This window comes from Falco punctatus (assembly GCF_963210335.1).
Source record: "Falco punctatus genome assembly, chromosome: 9".
Taxonomy (NCBI): domain Eukaryota; kingdom Metazoa; phylum Chordata; class Aves; order Falconiformes; family Falconidae; genus Falco; species Falco punctatus.
Window position 1 is genome coordinate 19,997,680 of NC_137589.1, and position 17,277 is coordinate 20,014,956.

Sequence of the window (17,277 nt, forward strand, 5' to 3'; positions counted from 1 at the left end):
ACACTTTCCATTACTGCACAGGTGTTAAAGGATTAAGATGTTGTGCAGAGTCAGAAGGCGAGGGTGGAAAAGAGGACTAGGAAGGGCAGAGAGAGAAGGCAGTTGTCATCTGGGCCATCACCATGAGCATGCTGCCTGTGCCAATGCCTCCAAGCACCAGCCATAAAGCTTGGTGAGTGTATGCAGACGTTTTGTTCTGCAAGTGTGCAGCTGGCTCTGGAGTGTCTCTCCATCACCAATATAGCATCAAGTCCTTCCATCCAGATAACGCAGGGAACAGCCCTTCCCCTCTCGCTTTCTTTCAACCTCTGGCAGGTTTTAAAAGGTGGCAGCAGAGGCCCTTTCACCTCATCTCCCTGAGGAAGAATAACGCATGCAGACTTCAGGAGGGAGCAAATCTGGTCAAAAAAGTCCCAGTGGCCTATCTTTTGGAAGTGCAGCTGATCCATATCATAAGCAAAGCACTAACTCCTTTATTGTTCACATTCAGCTTGCTAATGAAATTACAGACGCGGGATGCAAGTCAGGGGTATCTCCTCTAGAACACAGGAATAGTCCTTCCAATTAAATCACTGGTGTCATCCCTTGAAAAGCTGTAACAATATAAGCACCTCTATCTGGAAGAGTGCCACCAATGTAAGAGCAAGAAGCATGTATGGAGTTCAGTGAGAAAGATCCTACCTGTGTATGATGGGAGGTTTCTTTTTTATATTTTTATTTTACTGAGCCAAAGTAAATGCAATATAAATGCCAAGAAGCTTTAGGTGCATTCAAAAATGCCATCCTATGGGTGTTTTGCATACATTTCACATAGTAATCGTAGAGCAACAAGCTGAAGAAAGAACCAGACAAGGTCACTGGCTCCACTGTCCTCTCCTCCTAAGGCAGGAGGGATCTCACTGGTGGCAAATCCTGGACTGATGCCTCTGCTCCCTCAAAACAACTGGAACACCCATTTCTCCAGCTCCTCTAGAGCAGTGCTTCATTATCCTTCCCATTACAAAGATTTTCCTAACACCTAATCTCTTGCTGCAATTTCAGCCTATTATTTACCACCCTACCATCAGAGCATAGAAGACAGGGTATCCACTACTGGCAAAAGCTTTCGCAGGTTTAAAGAGTTTTTCCTATGTGTTGCCCTCTTTCTTCCCTTTATTAACCTCAAAACAACTCTAAACTTCCAGCCTCAGCTCATAGACATTTTCTAGCCCTCCAATTATCTTACTGTTGCCTTCTAGGCTCTTTGCACCCATCCATGGTGACCAAAACTGGACAACTACTATAGCTAGGGGCTAAGTGCTAGGCATAGTCAGAGGTATACTTTACAGATATTTGCCTCTTTCTTTTACTTCCACAGAGCGATTCATCTGGCCTGTGCTCTAAGGCAGTCCCCCACAACCCAAACCCTGGTCCAGGGGGCTGGTATCAAGGCAGTGCTCCATCCTCCACCAATGCCATCACTCACTCCTGGACCTGCCCTTGTTCACAGCAGCCATTTGTTTCTGCCAGATTTCTCAAGATCATTTGGAGCTCTGTTCCCTCCTACTAATATGTGCAATTTTCCTGCCTCTCCCCTGGTGGGTTTTATCCGCAGACCTAACAGAGGCATGCTTCATACTGCCCACAACACCCTTCTGACCTCCATGGCTGGGAAGGGTACCAGGTTTCCAGCTGAGCTTTGTGAACACGGAAGCAGCTGATCCTTCCCCAACTGCTGCCATGCAAAACCTCAGCTCTTCATAAAACTGGAGCAAAGCCACCTCAGCTGCCAGAGGGTGATGTAGCAGTGGGGAGGGTGACATTCAGCAATAGTCTAAATTAAACTGTCAGGCCTGAATTTTTGCAAATAAAACTATTTGGGGCCAGGTGCAGGCCCCTATTCGGCTAAGATCCTCTCCCTCCAGGCTCCCCCTCCTTCATAAGCCAAATCTAGCAGTGCTCCCGCCACTGCCACGCTGCAAAACCTTTGCTTTAGCTCAGGGTTTTGGGTCCATTCCCCCCCCGACACAAATCCATGAAAATTCATGCGCTTGAGGAAATCAAACCCTAGTTGCTATGGTGAAAGGCATTCTGCAAACTAAGAAACAAATACAAGTGGGACGTTTGGAGGTTACCGAATATTTGCACCTCTTTCAGACAAGAATAAAAAAACCTCCAGCACATTAAAGGCTCCGCTAACTTCCCAGACCCTGCTACACCTCAAACATGAGGGATTTACAGTACAACTTGTTTAAGGAAATTAATGATTAAGCACGGCATTTTTCCTCACCCTCGTGGCTCCCAGCACTGCCTATTATAGCAAATGCAGCAACAATTTTTAAGAGCTGGGCTTTGGCTTTGCTGCAGTGATTCCAGGAGGCTTGAGACATGGCTGGGAATACTAGGATGACAGCTCCCATCAATGTGACCTGCTCGCTGTGACCAAACCACCGAGAGGAGGAGCCCAGCTAAGGAGCCAGTAAATTAATTCGGACAGACCTGAGATATGATCCAGCAGAAGGGTCATAGTACATTTGGGATGAGCTGCCTGCTTTTGCTAATCAATGTGTTGGGTTGGTTTTGGTTTGGTTTTTTGCATTTAATGTGCTGGGTTCCTGTCTTCTATTAAGGTGCCGCTGTAATTCAACCCCTGACAGCTCCACTGAGAAAAACTGTCCTCTTAAGATCAAAGAGGTGATGTTATCTTGGCTGGCTGGTGGCAGATCAGCGATGTCAGGGAAAGGACGAGGCAGGATGCCCACTGAGTGGGAAGCAGAGGCACCCACAGCGCCTCCAAAGTGGCTGAACTGCTGGGCTGGAGGGGTCTGTGGCACTGCCTGCAGCCTTGCCTGAAAAGGGCAAGAGGATTCAGAAACTTTATAACCCTCTCAGCAAATCCTTGCTCTTCTAGCACTCACAGTTCCTGCTAAAATAAGTCAGAGAGGTGCTGAGCACCTCTGAGAAAAAAAGTCTTCTCCCCTTTACAGTAAGGTCACCAAACAGATCTCTCTCACACACGGGCAAGTTAGCACAAACCTTCTGCACTTCCTGCACTGCGTTCTCCTCAGTGCAGTGTCTCAGCCTTCCCTCAATACCTCCAACGCCGCCTCGTCGCTCTGCTCCAAGGCCCAAACACTCCAACAAAGATATTTTTTCTCTATTGTCTAGTCTGATTTTTCAAATGTCAGCTCAAATTCCTTTCTCACCGAACGCAAATAATGTGAATATGCCTTTTTTCTCCCCCTGAAGAATATAATTCGTAGGAAAGCGTTTTCACGGCAACCCCAATTTAATCTCCTTTTTTTCCCCCAAGATCATACAAACGTTGATTTCCAGTCTCATCTGCTCAACTGTCACATCCTCCCATCCCACTGTTGCTCTAATTGCACACTGCTGAGCCCCCTTGATCATTTCAGTATCCCTCAATAATGGCAGGATCAGAACTGAAGGCAAAAATCCTCTCCTCTGCAAAGCAGCAATACAGCCTTTCATTTCTGCTTTTGATTCTTCTGTAAAACCGAGGCAAGGAAAGCACTAGCTTATTTCTGATACAGTGATGCTGCACCACAATCTCTTATTCAGTCTGTTGTCACCCCAGTGGATTTTTGTTTGGTATTTTTAACTCTAAACTTTCCAAGCAGCCATTTACCGTTAGGTACTTCTTCCAGTTGACAGTCCTACTTCAGATATGTATCTTCATCATCTCGTTGAGGTTAACAAAGATGTTCTTACCCTTTCCGAACACCAGGCAGTCTTGTGCAGTTCTTTGGCCCTTTGATTTCACCTCAGCTTAAAAATACACCAGGAAAACGCTGTCTCCTTAAATTTACTAACAAAAGTTACACCGAGAAGTCCTGGGTACCTACGGCTGCAGAACACAAGAAGCACTCCTCATCTGCAAGTGGAGTTTGTAATGGTAGCTCTATACAGAGGCAGATTTTAATTTGGTTAGTGCTTGGTGGGTCTGGGGTATTTTGAGGGGTTAGGGGATTTATCCAGGACAAGATTTTTCTTTTATGTTGTATCTCCTTTACGGCACTGCATCAAATGTCTTAAACTGAACTACTGCATACCACAGCCACTGCACTATTCTTACCCAGCAAGACAAAAACAGTAACAGCGATTACTACCAGATTTCTTTGCTATGATCGGCTCCCCAGTAGCCCTGGCACATCAGTCAGTAAATGCACTTTCCCCCTGCTCCAAGTGAAAGCAGATATGGTCCCAATATTTAATACCCTGTATGCAGGCCTCAGAAGAGAAGCCTCATTGAATTATGCCTTGCCCAACCTAGAAGCCTCCCCAGCACAGTCCTGCAGACTGGCCACTCTGCTGTCACTGTTGGACCAGGACACGGCAGCATGTGTCACTGCCTCAACTGATCCAGTTCCCAGTTTTGCATCCCAGCTTAAAGTCTCCCCTAATGCCCTAAGACAGAAGTTGTGCAGCTTTCTGCTGTTGTACCTCAGTAGCTGTTCCCTCAGTGTTTAATCTTGTAAGCTGTTAATGCACAGATCTGTGCTAAGCGGCAGGGTTCATCTTTTTCTGTACTCAAAATTTGCTTCCTTCTTGTTTGAACGTGGCAAAGGCTGCTCTTTGCCTCATTTCTCAGACCTCAAGTCAAAAATCATTCAGTTTTAACCTAGTGAGAGTCCAGGTGGTTTTCTTCCTACTGAAAAAGCCTTCCTTTCTGTTGAAAGTATAATAGGAAATTTTGGCTAGGTGGTACTTCTGAATTTCTTTGCGTTTTTATTTATTCACTGCAGCCTTAGTTTTTTCACTAAGCAAAATAAATAAAAGCCTGGAGGCAGCCAAGCCTCATCTCCGGAGATGCAGGCAGCTGCCCCAGCTGCCTCTGTGCCAGCACTGTGCCACTTGGCCAGCTGCGACACAGGGCACACAGCCACCACCCAGGACACAGGAGGAGGCAAGGCAGAGCGGCTGCCAAAGCAGCATCTCTCCATGGCCCGGCTGCCTGCCCGCTCCAACCCTGCTCTCATGGGGAAGGAGCTGCCGCTGTCTTTCAGCTGTGAATTGCTGCCCCCTCCCTCCACTCTCCAAAAGATGAGCCGCTTTGCTCCCAACTGGAGCAAGATTTTGGTACATAACTTGGATGTTCAAAGGAGTCGATCAGCTAGCCACTAGCCACCCTAGAAGAAAAACGTATTTCTCCACATGAAGTGGTACATAAAGCATCCCCAGCTTCTTGGGACTAGACTAGACAAGCACAAACCTAAAGCGCCCAGCACTTTTGTGGGAGACACGTATCACTCAGCTCTTGGGTCACACACTCCCTTGGGCTTTCAGCTCCAGCTAGGCCTGGGAGCCTTTTTCATGGATATTCAAGACATAAGTAATTTAAACTCCCGAACGCAACTCATCCTACAGGATCTATTTTCTGAGCAGTGTGGGAAGGTATCGGCCTGCACAACCATTTATTAGCACAAATAGGAGTGTATGTTTAACTCTGCAGGACGGGTAGAACAAAAGATTATTAAATAAAATTCCGATTAGTTCAGCTGAAAGCAAAATACCAGCTGGAGCCTGGGGTAATGCAGGCATGCTATCAGCAAACATGTGCTGCCAGCGCATCTGTACACACACACCAGCTCTGACCATGGGGAGCCCCAGGCTGGAACAGCAGAACCGAGGTGCCTCCATCGCGCTCTAATAGCTCAGGTCCTGCCCTCTGCTAGGCAAAGGCCTCTGCCCAACAGTGCCAGTCATAGCTGCACAACAGGAATAAGAGTGACGAAACCTGAATTTTCCGACTTGATGCCTTCCTACCAGTAGCTGTGCTTTGTCGGCTTTCCAAGTGGGAACATGGCCACTCAACACAGCTATCACAGAGTCCCACTGCCTGGAAACACATGCACAGCACATCACTCTACCTACAAGGGGATGGCACCCGCAAGCCAGCCTGCCTAACTGCAGCCACATTCATTAACAGCCCATCGTTTAGATCCTATTGCAAAAGTTAATGAAGCCACTTTGTGAGAGGCCAGCTTCCCTGAGCAGAAGATAAATAATGTATATAAAAGGGGGCTGGGAGGGAACTGGCGCATCCTTGCAAGGTCATGCTAGAATGCATCAGTGGCTGGCTGAGGCTGGGCTCCTCTGGTAAGAAGCCTGGAGCTATTTATGACTCATGTAATTAATTAATGCCAACGGGCGTTCTGCTGCAGGCACGTGGGAGACCAAAGGGAAATACGAAGCAAGCAGGTTAGGAAATGTAGTGGAGGTGGGGGAGAAGGATGACATTTCTTGCGGCAAGACATGCTTTGAAGTAATTATCAACAGTCCTAACAGCCAGCAGCTCTTTTGGCTACATCAGTACAAAATCAATTAGGAGCTTTAAAATTTCATTGGCTCAGATTTCAGAGAGCATCAAGAATAAGCAATAGCCGTCTGAGGTAAGGGCAGTTGCATTTCTAAGCGCCACAGACCACAAGATGCACAGATCCTCAGACCCCGCAGTGCAGCCCACAAATGCTGTGACCAGTAGAGGGAGCATCGTTAATGCCTTCACGGTCACAAATGTTTTTGGATCAGGAGCATTAAGGAAGACCGACAGTTTGATTCTACGTGTCTCTAAAGTCTGATGACAAGTTTAAACAGAAGGACCGAAGGGCAAAGCAAAATGTGGGTATATGCCTTGAAAGCTGAGTCCCTGCAGGCACTCAGGGCTCCTGACAAACACCTTTCTGGGGCCAGCTCTCTTGACACCAGGAGCTAACCAAAACTCGCAGATCACATTAAGAAAGGGACCACGTCTGTGGCTTTCCTGCTTCAGTTTGCAATACTGCAGTCTCACACCGAACACTCAACATGTGGCGACGCTGAGTCATGACACCGCGCTTGCACAGACTGTTTGAGGACAATGAGAGCTTAACCTAATTTTGTCCCTTTGTTTGTCCTCTGCGCAGAGGAGATCAATCAGTTCCACTGCCTGCCTTCACATCCCCATGCATCTAGTGCCTAACACACTACATTATACAGCAAAACTATAAACACAAAAAAAGTGTACCCTTTCCCTCCTCTGGCACCCTAAAGTCCTTCTGGACTTCCCAACTCCCATCCAGCCTGCATCCTCTCTCACGTCTCTTTGTTGCTAGAACATCTTTTTTCAGTTCCCAAGTGTATTCGTGCATTGTCCTGTCTCCCTCTTATCATAGCTGCCTGCAGCAAATCCCCTCACACAATGAGGATTGCAAATTTGCTTACAACCCAGTGCTGTTTTCCATTTCTGCTCTTCCGTGCTTGTCTTTTCTCTCTGGACACTCACAGGGGCCAAGCACCACAGCATCAGTCTGACACTGCCATCTGGATGAACAGCAGAGGCTGCCTGCAGTCTTAACCCTGCCTGGCAAAGCCTGGGAGGCTGCAGGATGCTCCCCTTCGAGCCTTACCCACCTCCACAGTCTGGGGGATCTTGCTTTCTACCCTCTGATCAAATGCCAAAGCCCTCAGATGCTGGCTAATGGGACTCCCTACCACTATCTGCTATTTTTCTGGAGCAAAATCATTCAAATCAATAGCAGAGATTAAAAAAAAGAAGCAAAGAGTACATGAAATGGCAGTCAGTTTTAGTTTCATAAATATATATGAGTGAGTAGAACCAAGAGCAACAAAGTACTCCTTTTTGGTGGGCTGAGAATCAACAAGAGCCTGAGTCTCCAGGGTAAAACAGGAGCGAAGTAAACGACAACATGAACACCCACTTAGCATGCGTGCTACATTCTCCTGATGTGAGCCTTACCAGCTTTAAGAACGCTTCTGCTAAATACTGTAAAGCTCCCAATTACGAGTGATCTGGATTGTTTATTTTCTAAACAGATTTTCCCCCCGCCGGGAGATCCCATAAGCCTAAGACAAAAGCAGTCTTGAAGAGGTGTTTCACCCTCTTTTGGCTATATAATATCCACAGCTGGCTTGATTTCCCTAATTGTTGCATACTGACCTTGAGGATATTTCGGCCATTAAATGACTCCCGCTCCTTGAAAGATGATTTACCAGTCATTACATTGTTTCGCTCTTCAGCTGTAAAGAGAAAAGCAACCACCAGAATGAGCTTCAGATGGGAGAACTGTGTGTGCTGTACCTCACCCCCCACTCTCTGCCTCCCCAAAGTCCGCTACCAGCTAATAAACCCTTTTTGCCCAGTTCTTAGTGCAAAAAAACACTTTCACTTTGATTTTAAAGAGAACAAGGCGAACACACAGGAATTGGTGCCTCTGTTGGGATCACCTGCATTAGCTGGAGGAAAGAGCCGAAATCATAGCTACTGCTAGGTTGATTCTGTAAAGCTGATGGCTCAGTGCAACACATCTGCTTCTCTCCAGCTGATTTTAATCCCACATCCTGCCAGAGTGACAGTCAGCACAACAAGTGCTTGCATCACCTGGAACAGCACCAAATACCAGACTGAGCATGCAAGCATAGTGCCAGGTGTGATCCGGACAGCACCTATGCAAACCTCTGCTGCCTGCTCCAGGAAGCACGTGTGCATGCTTCTGCAGGGTGGGCACGCAGCCACACACAGACATTAAGAATAGCAACCTAGGCCTATAGCAACTGCCAAATGCTTATGTCTTAGATCCATTTCCCCAAAGCATGTCTGGATTTTTATATAATCCCTAAGTACATGATCTGTTCTTTCCACAGGACCTCTGCCTCACTCAGTGAATATATTCAATATTTCTTTTTCATCTCCAGCATTAACTATGAAGTCCCACTCACATCTAGCATGCTATTCAAACCCTGTATTGAATATAAAGTGACTTCTATGGCTATCTGTCTAATGCTCTCACCATTGTGTCTAAATGCCTCACATGCCTCATGGGGTTGTTCAGAATATAGGCTTGTAATGCCAGATGCAGCTGCCCATGTGCCTCACCTGACAGAAAGCCACATCAGCATTTTGGGTTCACATTTTCACCAGTTTTCAGGGCTCAATTTGAGAGCTAAGCCCCATCTTTTCAGGGTTTCTACCACTTGAGTATTCTTATCTGACTTCATTAGCAATCATCCCCAGAGTCTGCCACTGGGTGTCCAGAAAACCGTAACAGAAACCATCTGCTCTTATCACTGTCCATACAGAGACTCAGAGAGGCAGTAACTAGAGAGTACTTGATGTAACTTACTGGCATTGCAAAGGGGCCAGTGCACCAGAGAAAGCTATGAAAAGCTTTAGTGCAATGCTGTTAAGGCTTGCAAACTACACATCCGTGCCAGAGCACACACACGTTTGCACATGGAGAATGAGGCTGTAATATACTGCCCCTCCCTAAATGCAATGCATCTGAGGCTGCTTTATAAAGTAATGCGATGATGCTACAGACTGCTAGAGCAGACAATCTTTTGGCAGAGACAGCAAAAGCTATACATTCGATAACAGCTCATATTCAGCCTTATAGCAGTCTGAATCTTATTTAACAAGAAAGACACTGGAATCATGTTCCTAAACCAACGAGCAATCTTTAACTTGACCAAAGAGGATCCCGCTTTCTTCCTGTTTAAAGGTCAGCACAGCACATTGAGTTGTTACTGAATTTCAGTTTAATACTGGGACACAGCCTTACATGGTACTTGAATGCATTCTTCTCTGGCCCAGACCTCAGGAGTGCTACTGGGTGATAGGGGTTTTGAAGCTATGACAGGGAATCTTAGAAAAGAATCAGAAAGTGCTCAAAGCATGCCTGCCTTCTCCAGCTCTGCTCATTGCTTTTTCATTTTCCTTCTGGGTTTTATCTACGGACATCTCCCCACTAGCCTTGTAGGTATTCTTGAAATTACAAAACCCCCAAAAATTAAAAAAGCAAACATAAAAGCCAAAATGCATTTATCAGTAAGGATGAGGGATACGCACCGCTTGGATCTTTCCTGAAGAGAGTGTTCATGACTGTAGCATGCAGTTTCACTCTATCCCATTCTTTAAGCATCAGGCCAGAGGCCACAAACCGCTCCACCAGTTGATCAGCGATCACCTGCAATCTGGGAAGGCAAAAAGAGAAAGAACAGAGCCATGTGAACCAAGGAGAAACCCTTGCATTGTCAGCTTTTTGCTTTCAGCCAGTGAGGGCAGCATGTGTGAAATGAAGTCTCTGCACACACATGGGGAAAGGGAGCTAGTCTCTGATGGAAAGTGAACAGAGCCATCAGGATTCAGGTCTAATGCAAAAAGTTCTGGCTGTTTCACAAAGCTTCCTCGGTGATCGCTTCTGCTGTAAATATTCCGCGAAGAAGGGCAGATTTAGCATAGCAGAGAGCTTGTTCGCAGTGACAGATGTTATTGGGACTTGAAGGATGCATCTTTCTACTGCCAGGAAACACAATGTGACTCTCCTTACAAATGCTAAAATCTGCAGATCCCCAGGAGGGGCTTAGGCATCTTGACACCAGAAGGATCTGCTCTGCTCAGGGACTGCAACCTGTGCAGTACACCAGGCTGGAGCTCAAACCTTCCCTGTCCCAAATAAGCAACCCAGTCACTGGGCTTAATTTCTGTGAGAGCCCAGAATGTAGTGACAGAGGGCGCAAACCCAGACAGCACATCCCGGTGAATGCTCCAGCTTTGGAGCTACTGAGCAAGCAGAATCAAAGGACTTATTGCCACCTTCTTGCCTGGCCTCAGTTAGGGATGAAAGCGGCTGCTGAGATCTGCGGACAGACCTGTTCTAGGATAGACAGCAGGAGCAGGCAGATGATCAGAGCAATGTGCTCATGTGTCCTAGGTCTAAAGAGACGAAGGAACTTCCAGGTTGCTGCTGTCCCCTGCAATATTACTGCAGCATCTGAGCCTTACCAAAAGCAGTAAGGATGTGTGACAACAAGAGCTTCCCATCCCTGAAAACAAGGTAAGAGGGTATTACTCTGTGCAGAAGAATTTGGGCTTCTCTCACTGCGTCCAAGGGATCAGACACCTTTCTGCTCTGCCAGGTCCAAGCACTTTGGCATCTCAGATGCAGTGGGAAAGGCAGTGTGGCCTCTCTGAGGCTGGCCCCCAGAGCCTGGGCTGCCATGCTTTGCATGCCAGCTCCTATCCCACTGCCGGTTTTGTACTGCCCCTCACGGGCTGCAAACCCCCATGTGACAATTTCAAGACTCAAACTACCAATTGTCATGGTTTTCTACCACTTTCTTGCTTTACTTCAGTGATTTTTAAAATTAGCAATGACAAAGATTAAATGAATATCATTACAGACAATACTAAAACAAATTAACAGAGAATAGCTCAAGTGAAAATGGTGCTTTATTACGTTATAAAGTTAATCAAGGAAATAAAACAAATTAGAATGAATTATAATGGAAATTATTTGCCATGTGGGAGGCATCAGAGCATGATCCTTCCCTCAGTCTGAGCCATTATATGCGCAGAAGGGCTTGCCAACCCCTAATTCTGTCTGCAGTTATGCAAGCTAAGTCAGGGTAAATCAAATCTCCTGCTTTATAGCTTAAGCTGATCAAGATCATCCAAAGATCAGGAAGGAACTCCACCCCTCAGCCATGCCAGGAACTACACAAAGCCAGCAAGATGTCTTGCATGAGACAGGAAGGCACACACCTCTCAAATGTAGGCTGTAACAGTCTGATCCAGCACAGCCAGCCATGTGGCTGCTGCTCTCCTCTAGTATTGGCTTTGCAGCTGAGAAACTCTGCTTTCTACCTGCTTTCCCCATTTCCCTGAGCAAAGCACAGCAGGTTTTAGCAGGCAAGAGGTTCATGGAGCTGCTCAGCAATGATCCATCCAGCAGACCAGAAAATGATGCAGTTTTCTGGAGGGATCACCATTTGTCCAGTCTTTATAACCACTGTCTGTCCAACACTGTGTCTGCTGGAATCTCAAAGGAAGCAAAAGAAGCTTTCACTGTTCTCTATCAACACAAAAATATCTTCTTCCCCCTCTGCAAAGCTCAGTGTTTTCTGGATGCTTGCTAACAGTTAAGGATATTAGGAGAGAAGTGCCAGATGAATTAATTTGCAGGTGAGGGCAGGACTGGCCTGGGCCAAGGATAAAAACTTAAAAAATGCTTGGCCCTCTCTGAGCACACTGCTATGCAAAAAGACAAAAAGAAGAGGAAGAGAAGCCTCCAGGTGCCATGCAGAGCACAAGATCTGTGTTTGGTCAAAACCTCAGCTAACAGACCTCTGTGCAGGACAGAGGAGACATCAGCCCTTTCTTGGTGAGGTGGGTGAGGGTCATTTTCAGTTTCAAGGCAAGGTGGACTTGGAGACCTCGTTTCTCTCCCCTGCCAAAAGCAGCTCTGCCGCCCCTAACGCACATCAGCATTTTCTGCCAGCATTATGGCTAAGTGGGTTCTCAGCAAAACGGATACAGCTGGCATCTGAAGCAGACCATAGTGCTAGCACCAACAATTCAAGCTGTCCCCAGATGCAGGCAGACATTACTCCCACTTTAGACCCTACTTCCATGCTACAGGACTTCTCTACCAGCTCCTCAGCTTGCAGACTTATTTGCAGACGCAAGCAGACTCGCAAGCACCACACCTCAGAGATGATCTAGACGTTGGTGACTCAGGAGAAAAGAGCCCATACCTCAGCTCTCAGAGCTGACGCTTCGGACACAAACCCAACAAAGGGCATTTGGGTCACCCAGCGTCTGCCTCTGTCTCATCTTTCTGAGTGCTTCTGCCTTGTTTCTCCCTCCACTTCTGCCTCCTGGCTGATATCTAGCTTGTCCTGGTCCTCCATCCTCCCCATTTGTTTTACTTTACCTCTTTCAGGATAGAACAGACTTCAAGGTGGAAGAGCCCCAAAAAGAAGATAATTTGAATTCCTACTGCCTCCCAGCAATTTTTACATTTTCATTTTCCCACCCATTTCCTTATCCCACTTCCAATCTCTTGCTTCAACACAGCCTCCAAAGTGCACTTTTAAGCAGCCCCCCACCCCACTTGTCTCCTCAGCCCTTGGGGAAAGGAGATGCCAGAACATGTCCCTTCTTCCCTGAGCCAGTCCCTACTCACAGCCTCCCTCCCAGAGCTGCATGGCTCCGTGCTCCTCTGCTAGCTCCTGCTGTCCTCTAGCAACAGGAACAGACAACAAAAAGGCAGCACTGCCAGAAAAAGAGAAGGCTAAGGCTCAGAGAGAGAAGGCTAAAGCTCTTCTGGCTACACCCCTACCCTCTTTCCCATGCACCTCACAACAAGCAGCACGGAGTACAACAGCTCTTATGTTTCCCCAGTCCTCCAGAAAGCACCAAGAGAAAAGATGGTGCTGGCACTGGCGACGTACTTGTCAAAAACAAGATGAAGGAAGGTTGTCCGGACACCACCACATCCCAGATAGCACTCTTTGCAGAGCTAGAGCCATCAGCCACAGTGGCAAATAGCACAAACACATGCACTGACACCAACCAGGCTTCAAGATTTCACACCAGCAGCTCAGAAGACAGACTTTTCACATCCAGTGCCTGTTCCAGGATGCTTACAGACACAAAAACCAACTCTGTAACCAAGTCATGCTTTTCTGAGGACCTTCTGGTGTTACTGGGTTTTAAGAACAATTAAGTGCTGCAGAGTATGCCAGGCTACCTGAATTAATCTGGATTGCAGGTTGGGAACTAGACAGCAGAGGCCAAGCTGTCCTGCTTTCTAAGTCATCTCAGGAGTATCTCCTTGGCCATCTTAGCACTGTGTGAGCCATGATACCATTATTCAACCTGACAGATCGCTACAGAAACAAATGACATCTTTCAGCTGCACCACCAGTGACTGATTTAAGGAGCAAACACATCACTGCCTTAACCAGTTTAGGAAGCAAGAATGACTTCATCTTCCTGACTGCTGGCCCAAGGACTTCTAGCAGTACCCACCAGCTTCAGACAGCAGAGGGTTTCTCTGGCACACCACTCCTGCTGCCATGGCACATCAAGGAGGAATGAAAGAAAGGAGTATGGGGAACTCACCGGTCCGAGCCATCCTTCATGTGGACTTTGGCATAAAGGACGTCCATCGTGGCAGGGTCATCGTTCATGTACTCCACTCCTGCCACTTCCACAGTTAGGGGCTTGCCTCCAGCAATATGGCTAAAATCCAAGAAATCCCTTACGTTAAAAAGCAAAACATCACACCTGCTTTTGAAATACAATGAACAGTACTCCAGAAGCACAGACCAAATATTTGGTTTTGCTATGGGAATGATATAAAATACATTTTTTGCTACAGCTAAACACGGATTTGAGGTTAAGCAGGACTTAAATGTTATATAGACCATATAGTGCAATGAACTCCACTGAGGAGTTCTTTCCCACATCTTTCAGGTTGTTTGCACTGAAAAAACCCAAACACAAAAAAGGCTCCCTAATTCCTAAAGCTCAAAAGGCTACAGCTGCTACTGTCTCATCATCTCAAGCAACAGTGTAAAAACATTTCAATTCGTAAGTTCAGTGTTTTAGACATACATTAAGTTAACTTGCCAGTGTGCACAGGCCATCTCAACACGAAGATCACTATTTACATTTCAGAAAACCCATCAGCAGTAAAATGGAACAAGTTCTCATTCCAGAGAAGCTCTGGCCTTCCCTGTGAAGAGAGCAATCGTGACACAATGTCTCAAGCTTGCTGATTTTCACTGGGAAAAGCACTCAATACAGAATGCAGTTTTAAGTACATTTCAACATCCACTTACAAACACTGGAAGTAAATAGAGCTGTTTTAAAATCAGCTCCAGCTACTCTTGCAGAAAGGCAAAACCGAAAAAGTGTGCAGGATATAATATTCACTCCCACACCTGCAAACACACTGTGAAGTGTATCTGCTTCCAAACATGCCGCCTCCTTGCCTTTACCACCAGAACATCACAGGGAGGCAGGGCGCAGCAGTGAAAGCTCCCTGTGAGTAAGTGCCGTTGTCTCATTTAACACTGAGGTCTCTGGAAAGTACAGGGAGCATCTGGGCAGGCAGAAGTAATAAACACAAGTTAACAATGTGAGCCCAATTTTGCTCTAATCTTGCTCACTTCTGCACAGCTTACTCAAGAGACTGCCTTTGAGATTCTCAGCAAAGCTTCCCAGGTAGAATAAGAAGAGCGTGAGTTCCCCTCCCAGTATGTTTACTGGGAGGGAAAAAGTTCAAGTGTACTGTCGTGCACGTCACACTGACAGCACTAAAGGCCACATATTCTAAAAAGGGTCAAAAGGGGTACATCTACCTTCACATGGCACTACCTGCATTTAGAAAAGTAAATGAACGCTAATGAAGGTTTATGTGGGTAGAAGGGAGCCTAAATTAATTTTGCAAGTATATTTATTTGGGTGTGGTAAGGGAAATAACCTAAAGGTTACGTTCAAGTGTTGATTCCCCCTCCACTAAAGGAAACAGAGAATAAAGATTTTCCCTGCCTCAGTTCAATCCACTTATGAGGAAGCTGGCATTTTCCACATACTGTGGGTAGCGCCTTCTCCTGGAAATGTGCTTGCATTCAACAGCTGAACAATTGGAGCCATCATTTTAAAAGCAGAGGTACAAATTTTGGCCATGCGTTGATTCCCACAGATATCAGCTAGCACAGCATGGCTAATTCTTCATGCACTGAGACAATAAATAAATAAATATCAAGGATCTGTGCTGTATGTGCAAAGGCTTTGCAGAAATAAATAAAGTAATCCCTCAGGCCATCTCCAATTTCTAAGCTGAAGACAGATAAACTAATTACAGTGTCATTCAACCACATTTACAGTTAAAGCCCTAACATCTGCAGCTCAGCGTTAATAGGCAGCAAGAAAGCCCCAGCTCCGGAGCAGCACTGAACTGTCCTGGAGCAGCACTGAATGTTTCAGACTGATTACTCACATGGCTCATGCTGGCTTCCCTGCATACAGCTCCCCGCACTAAGAAATGCATGTCAAGGACACCTCAGCATCTGCTCTGAGGCAGGAGGGAAGCAGCGTGCCAGAGCCCACTGCAGGCAACGCATGAAGGTAATGGAGCTCATCCCTCCCTCTGCAGCAGGCAGGGGACAACAGCAAAAACTGCTCACACAAAAATAACGGAAAGGCATGTGAGAAAACAAAATGAGTAGAACAGGTTTTCATGGAATGCTGTGGGTTTGAGCTGAACTGCAAGATGCTGTTAGACTCTGTGGCTGCTCAGTGATTTCTACTGCTCCATTTGAAACGATTTGGCCTTTTTCTAAATTTCTAGAGTTGAGACAGACTATCAAGCTGCTTTTCTCTTTGCTGTCCCTTGTCAAAGACAGCTTGCTGCTTTTTCCCCACTCAAGTCCTTGGTGATGACATCCCTTTTTTATCACTTACTCCACAAAGTCCTCTTTGCATCGCTGTAGGAGGTCACATGCTTTCTGGATCTCTTGTTCGTTCAGAAGTACCAGTGTCCCAAGAGTCAGGTGAAGCTTTGCAGGGTTCTGGAACAGGCTGCTGCTGACCCCGTGATCCTACAAATCAGTCAGTCAATCATATATAAGTGTCTTACCCACACACACACCCCCATCAGAGGAATAAATACTACAGAGAACAGGTACCAAGCCACTGACATCAAACCTTTTATCTTTGCATCACTGGTTGGTTTCATAGTGACTCAAAGTTGAAACAAGAAACAAAATTTCACAGGCTTTGCAAGCAAGCAAGCTCAGCCTGGCAGACGAGGTGCAGTCCCCCACGACACACACACACTCCCTGCCTGCCTTTTCATCAGAGCTGCTGAACGGCAGCCTGGAAGCTCATTACAATAGGCTCTAACTCAGGACCCAGGAACAGCAGCACTCACTCGTACAGGGTTTCGAGAGGAGACTTCCACAGCTGTCAAAGTGGCAGCTGCCATCAGCAATGAACGCAACACAAGTCAGCACAGATTTAAAACCTGAGTTAAGTCCATTTTTTGTGCAATAAAGCTGGAACCAGCTGTAGTGACAAGCTCTAAATGGTCTCTAAATCCTGTCTAAACACAGGTTGCACCTCACAACACAAGCACAGCTAATACCAGCTCTGATAATTAAATTTTTCTTGTTCCCATGTGCCCTATAGCTTGCTAAGATGAATTAAGTTTAAATTCCCTTTATAAGAAGAGCTACGTGTTGTTGCTGGGGAAGAACTGTTCCCAGGTGGAGCAGTGGTTACATTCAACTTTAAGAAACATGCTTTTTTGTTCTAGGATGTTTATAAAAATACCTCGAGGATGGTTAACACACCCATATTAAAACAATTATTTCTACTTAGTGGCCATTTCCCTTCAGTGCATTAAATATTGTCCACTTTTAACTCCAGAAGAAGCCAACTTGCCAGGCTTGAAGCCCTTCTCCGTCTGAAGGAAGTCCACTGAC

At 46.3% G+C, this 17,277-nt stretch overlaps 1 protein-coding gene across 2 annotated transcripts in view; it reads right to left on the reverse strand.

The window, feature by feature from the left end:
- ASCC1 (activating signal cointegrator 1 complex subunit 1) overlaps nt 1-17,277 on the reverse strand; it is a 38,090-nt gene that overhangs the window by 8,418 nt on the left and 12,395 nt on the right. For both annotated transcript variants that reach the window (XM_080401746.1, XM_080401745.1), the window contains exons 6-9: nt 16,256-16,392; nt 13,907-14,026; nt 9,848-9,972; nt 7,940-8,019 (exon numbers count right to left, since the gene is read on the reverse strand). In XM_080401746.1, the coding sequence (XP_080257872.1) occupies nt 7,940-8,019; nt 9,848-9,972; nt 13,907-14,026; nt 16,256-16,392 (462 nt within the window). The remainder of the gene's footprint in view (nt 1-7,939; nt 8,020-9,847; nt 9,973-13,906; nt 14,027-16,255; nt 16,393-17,277) is intronic.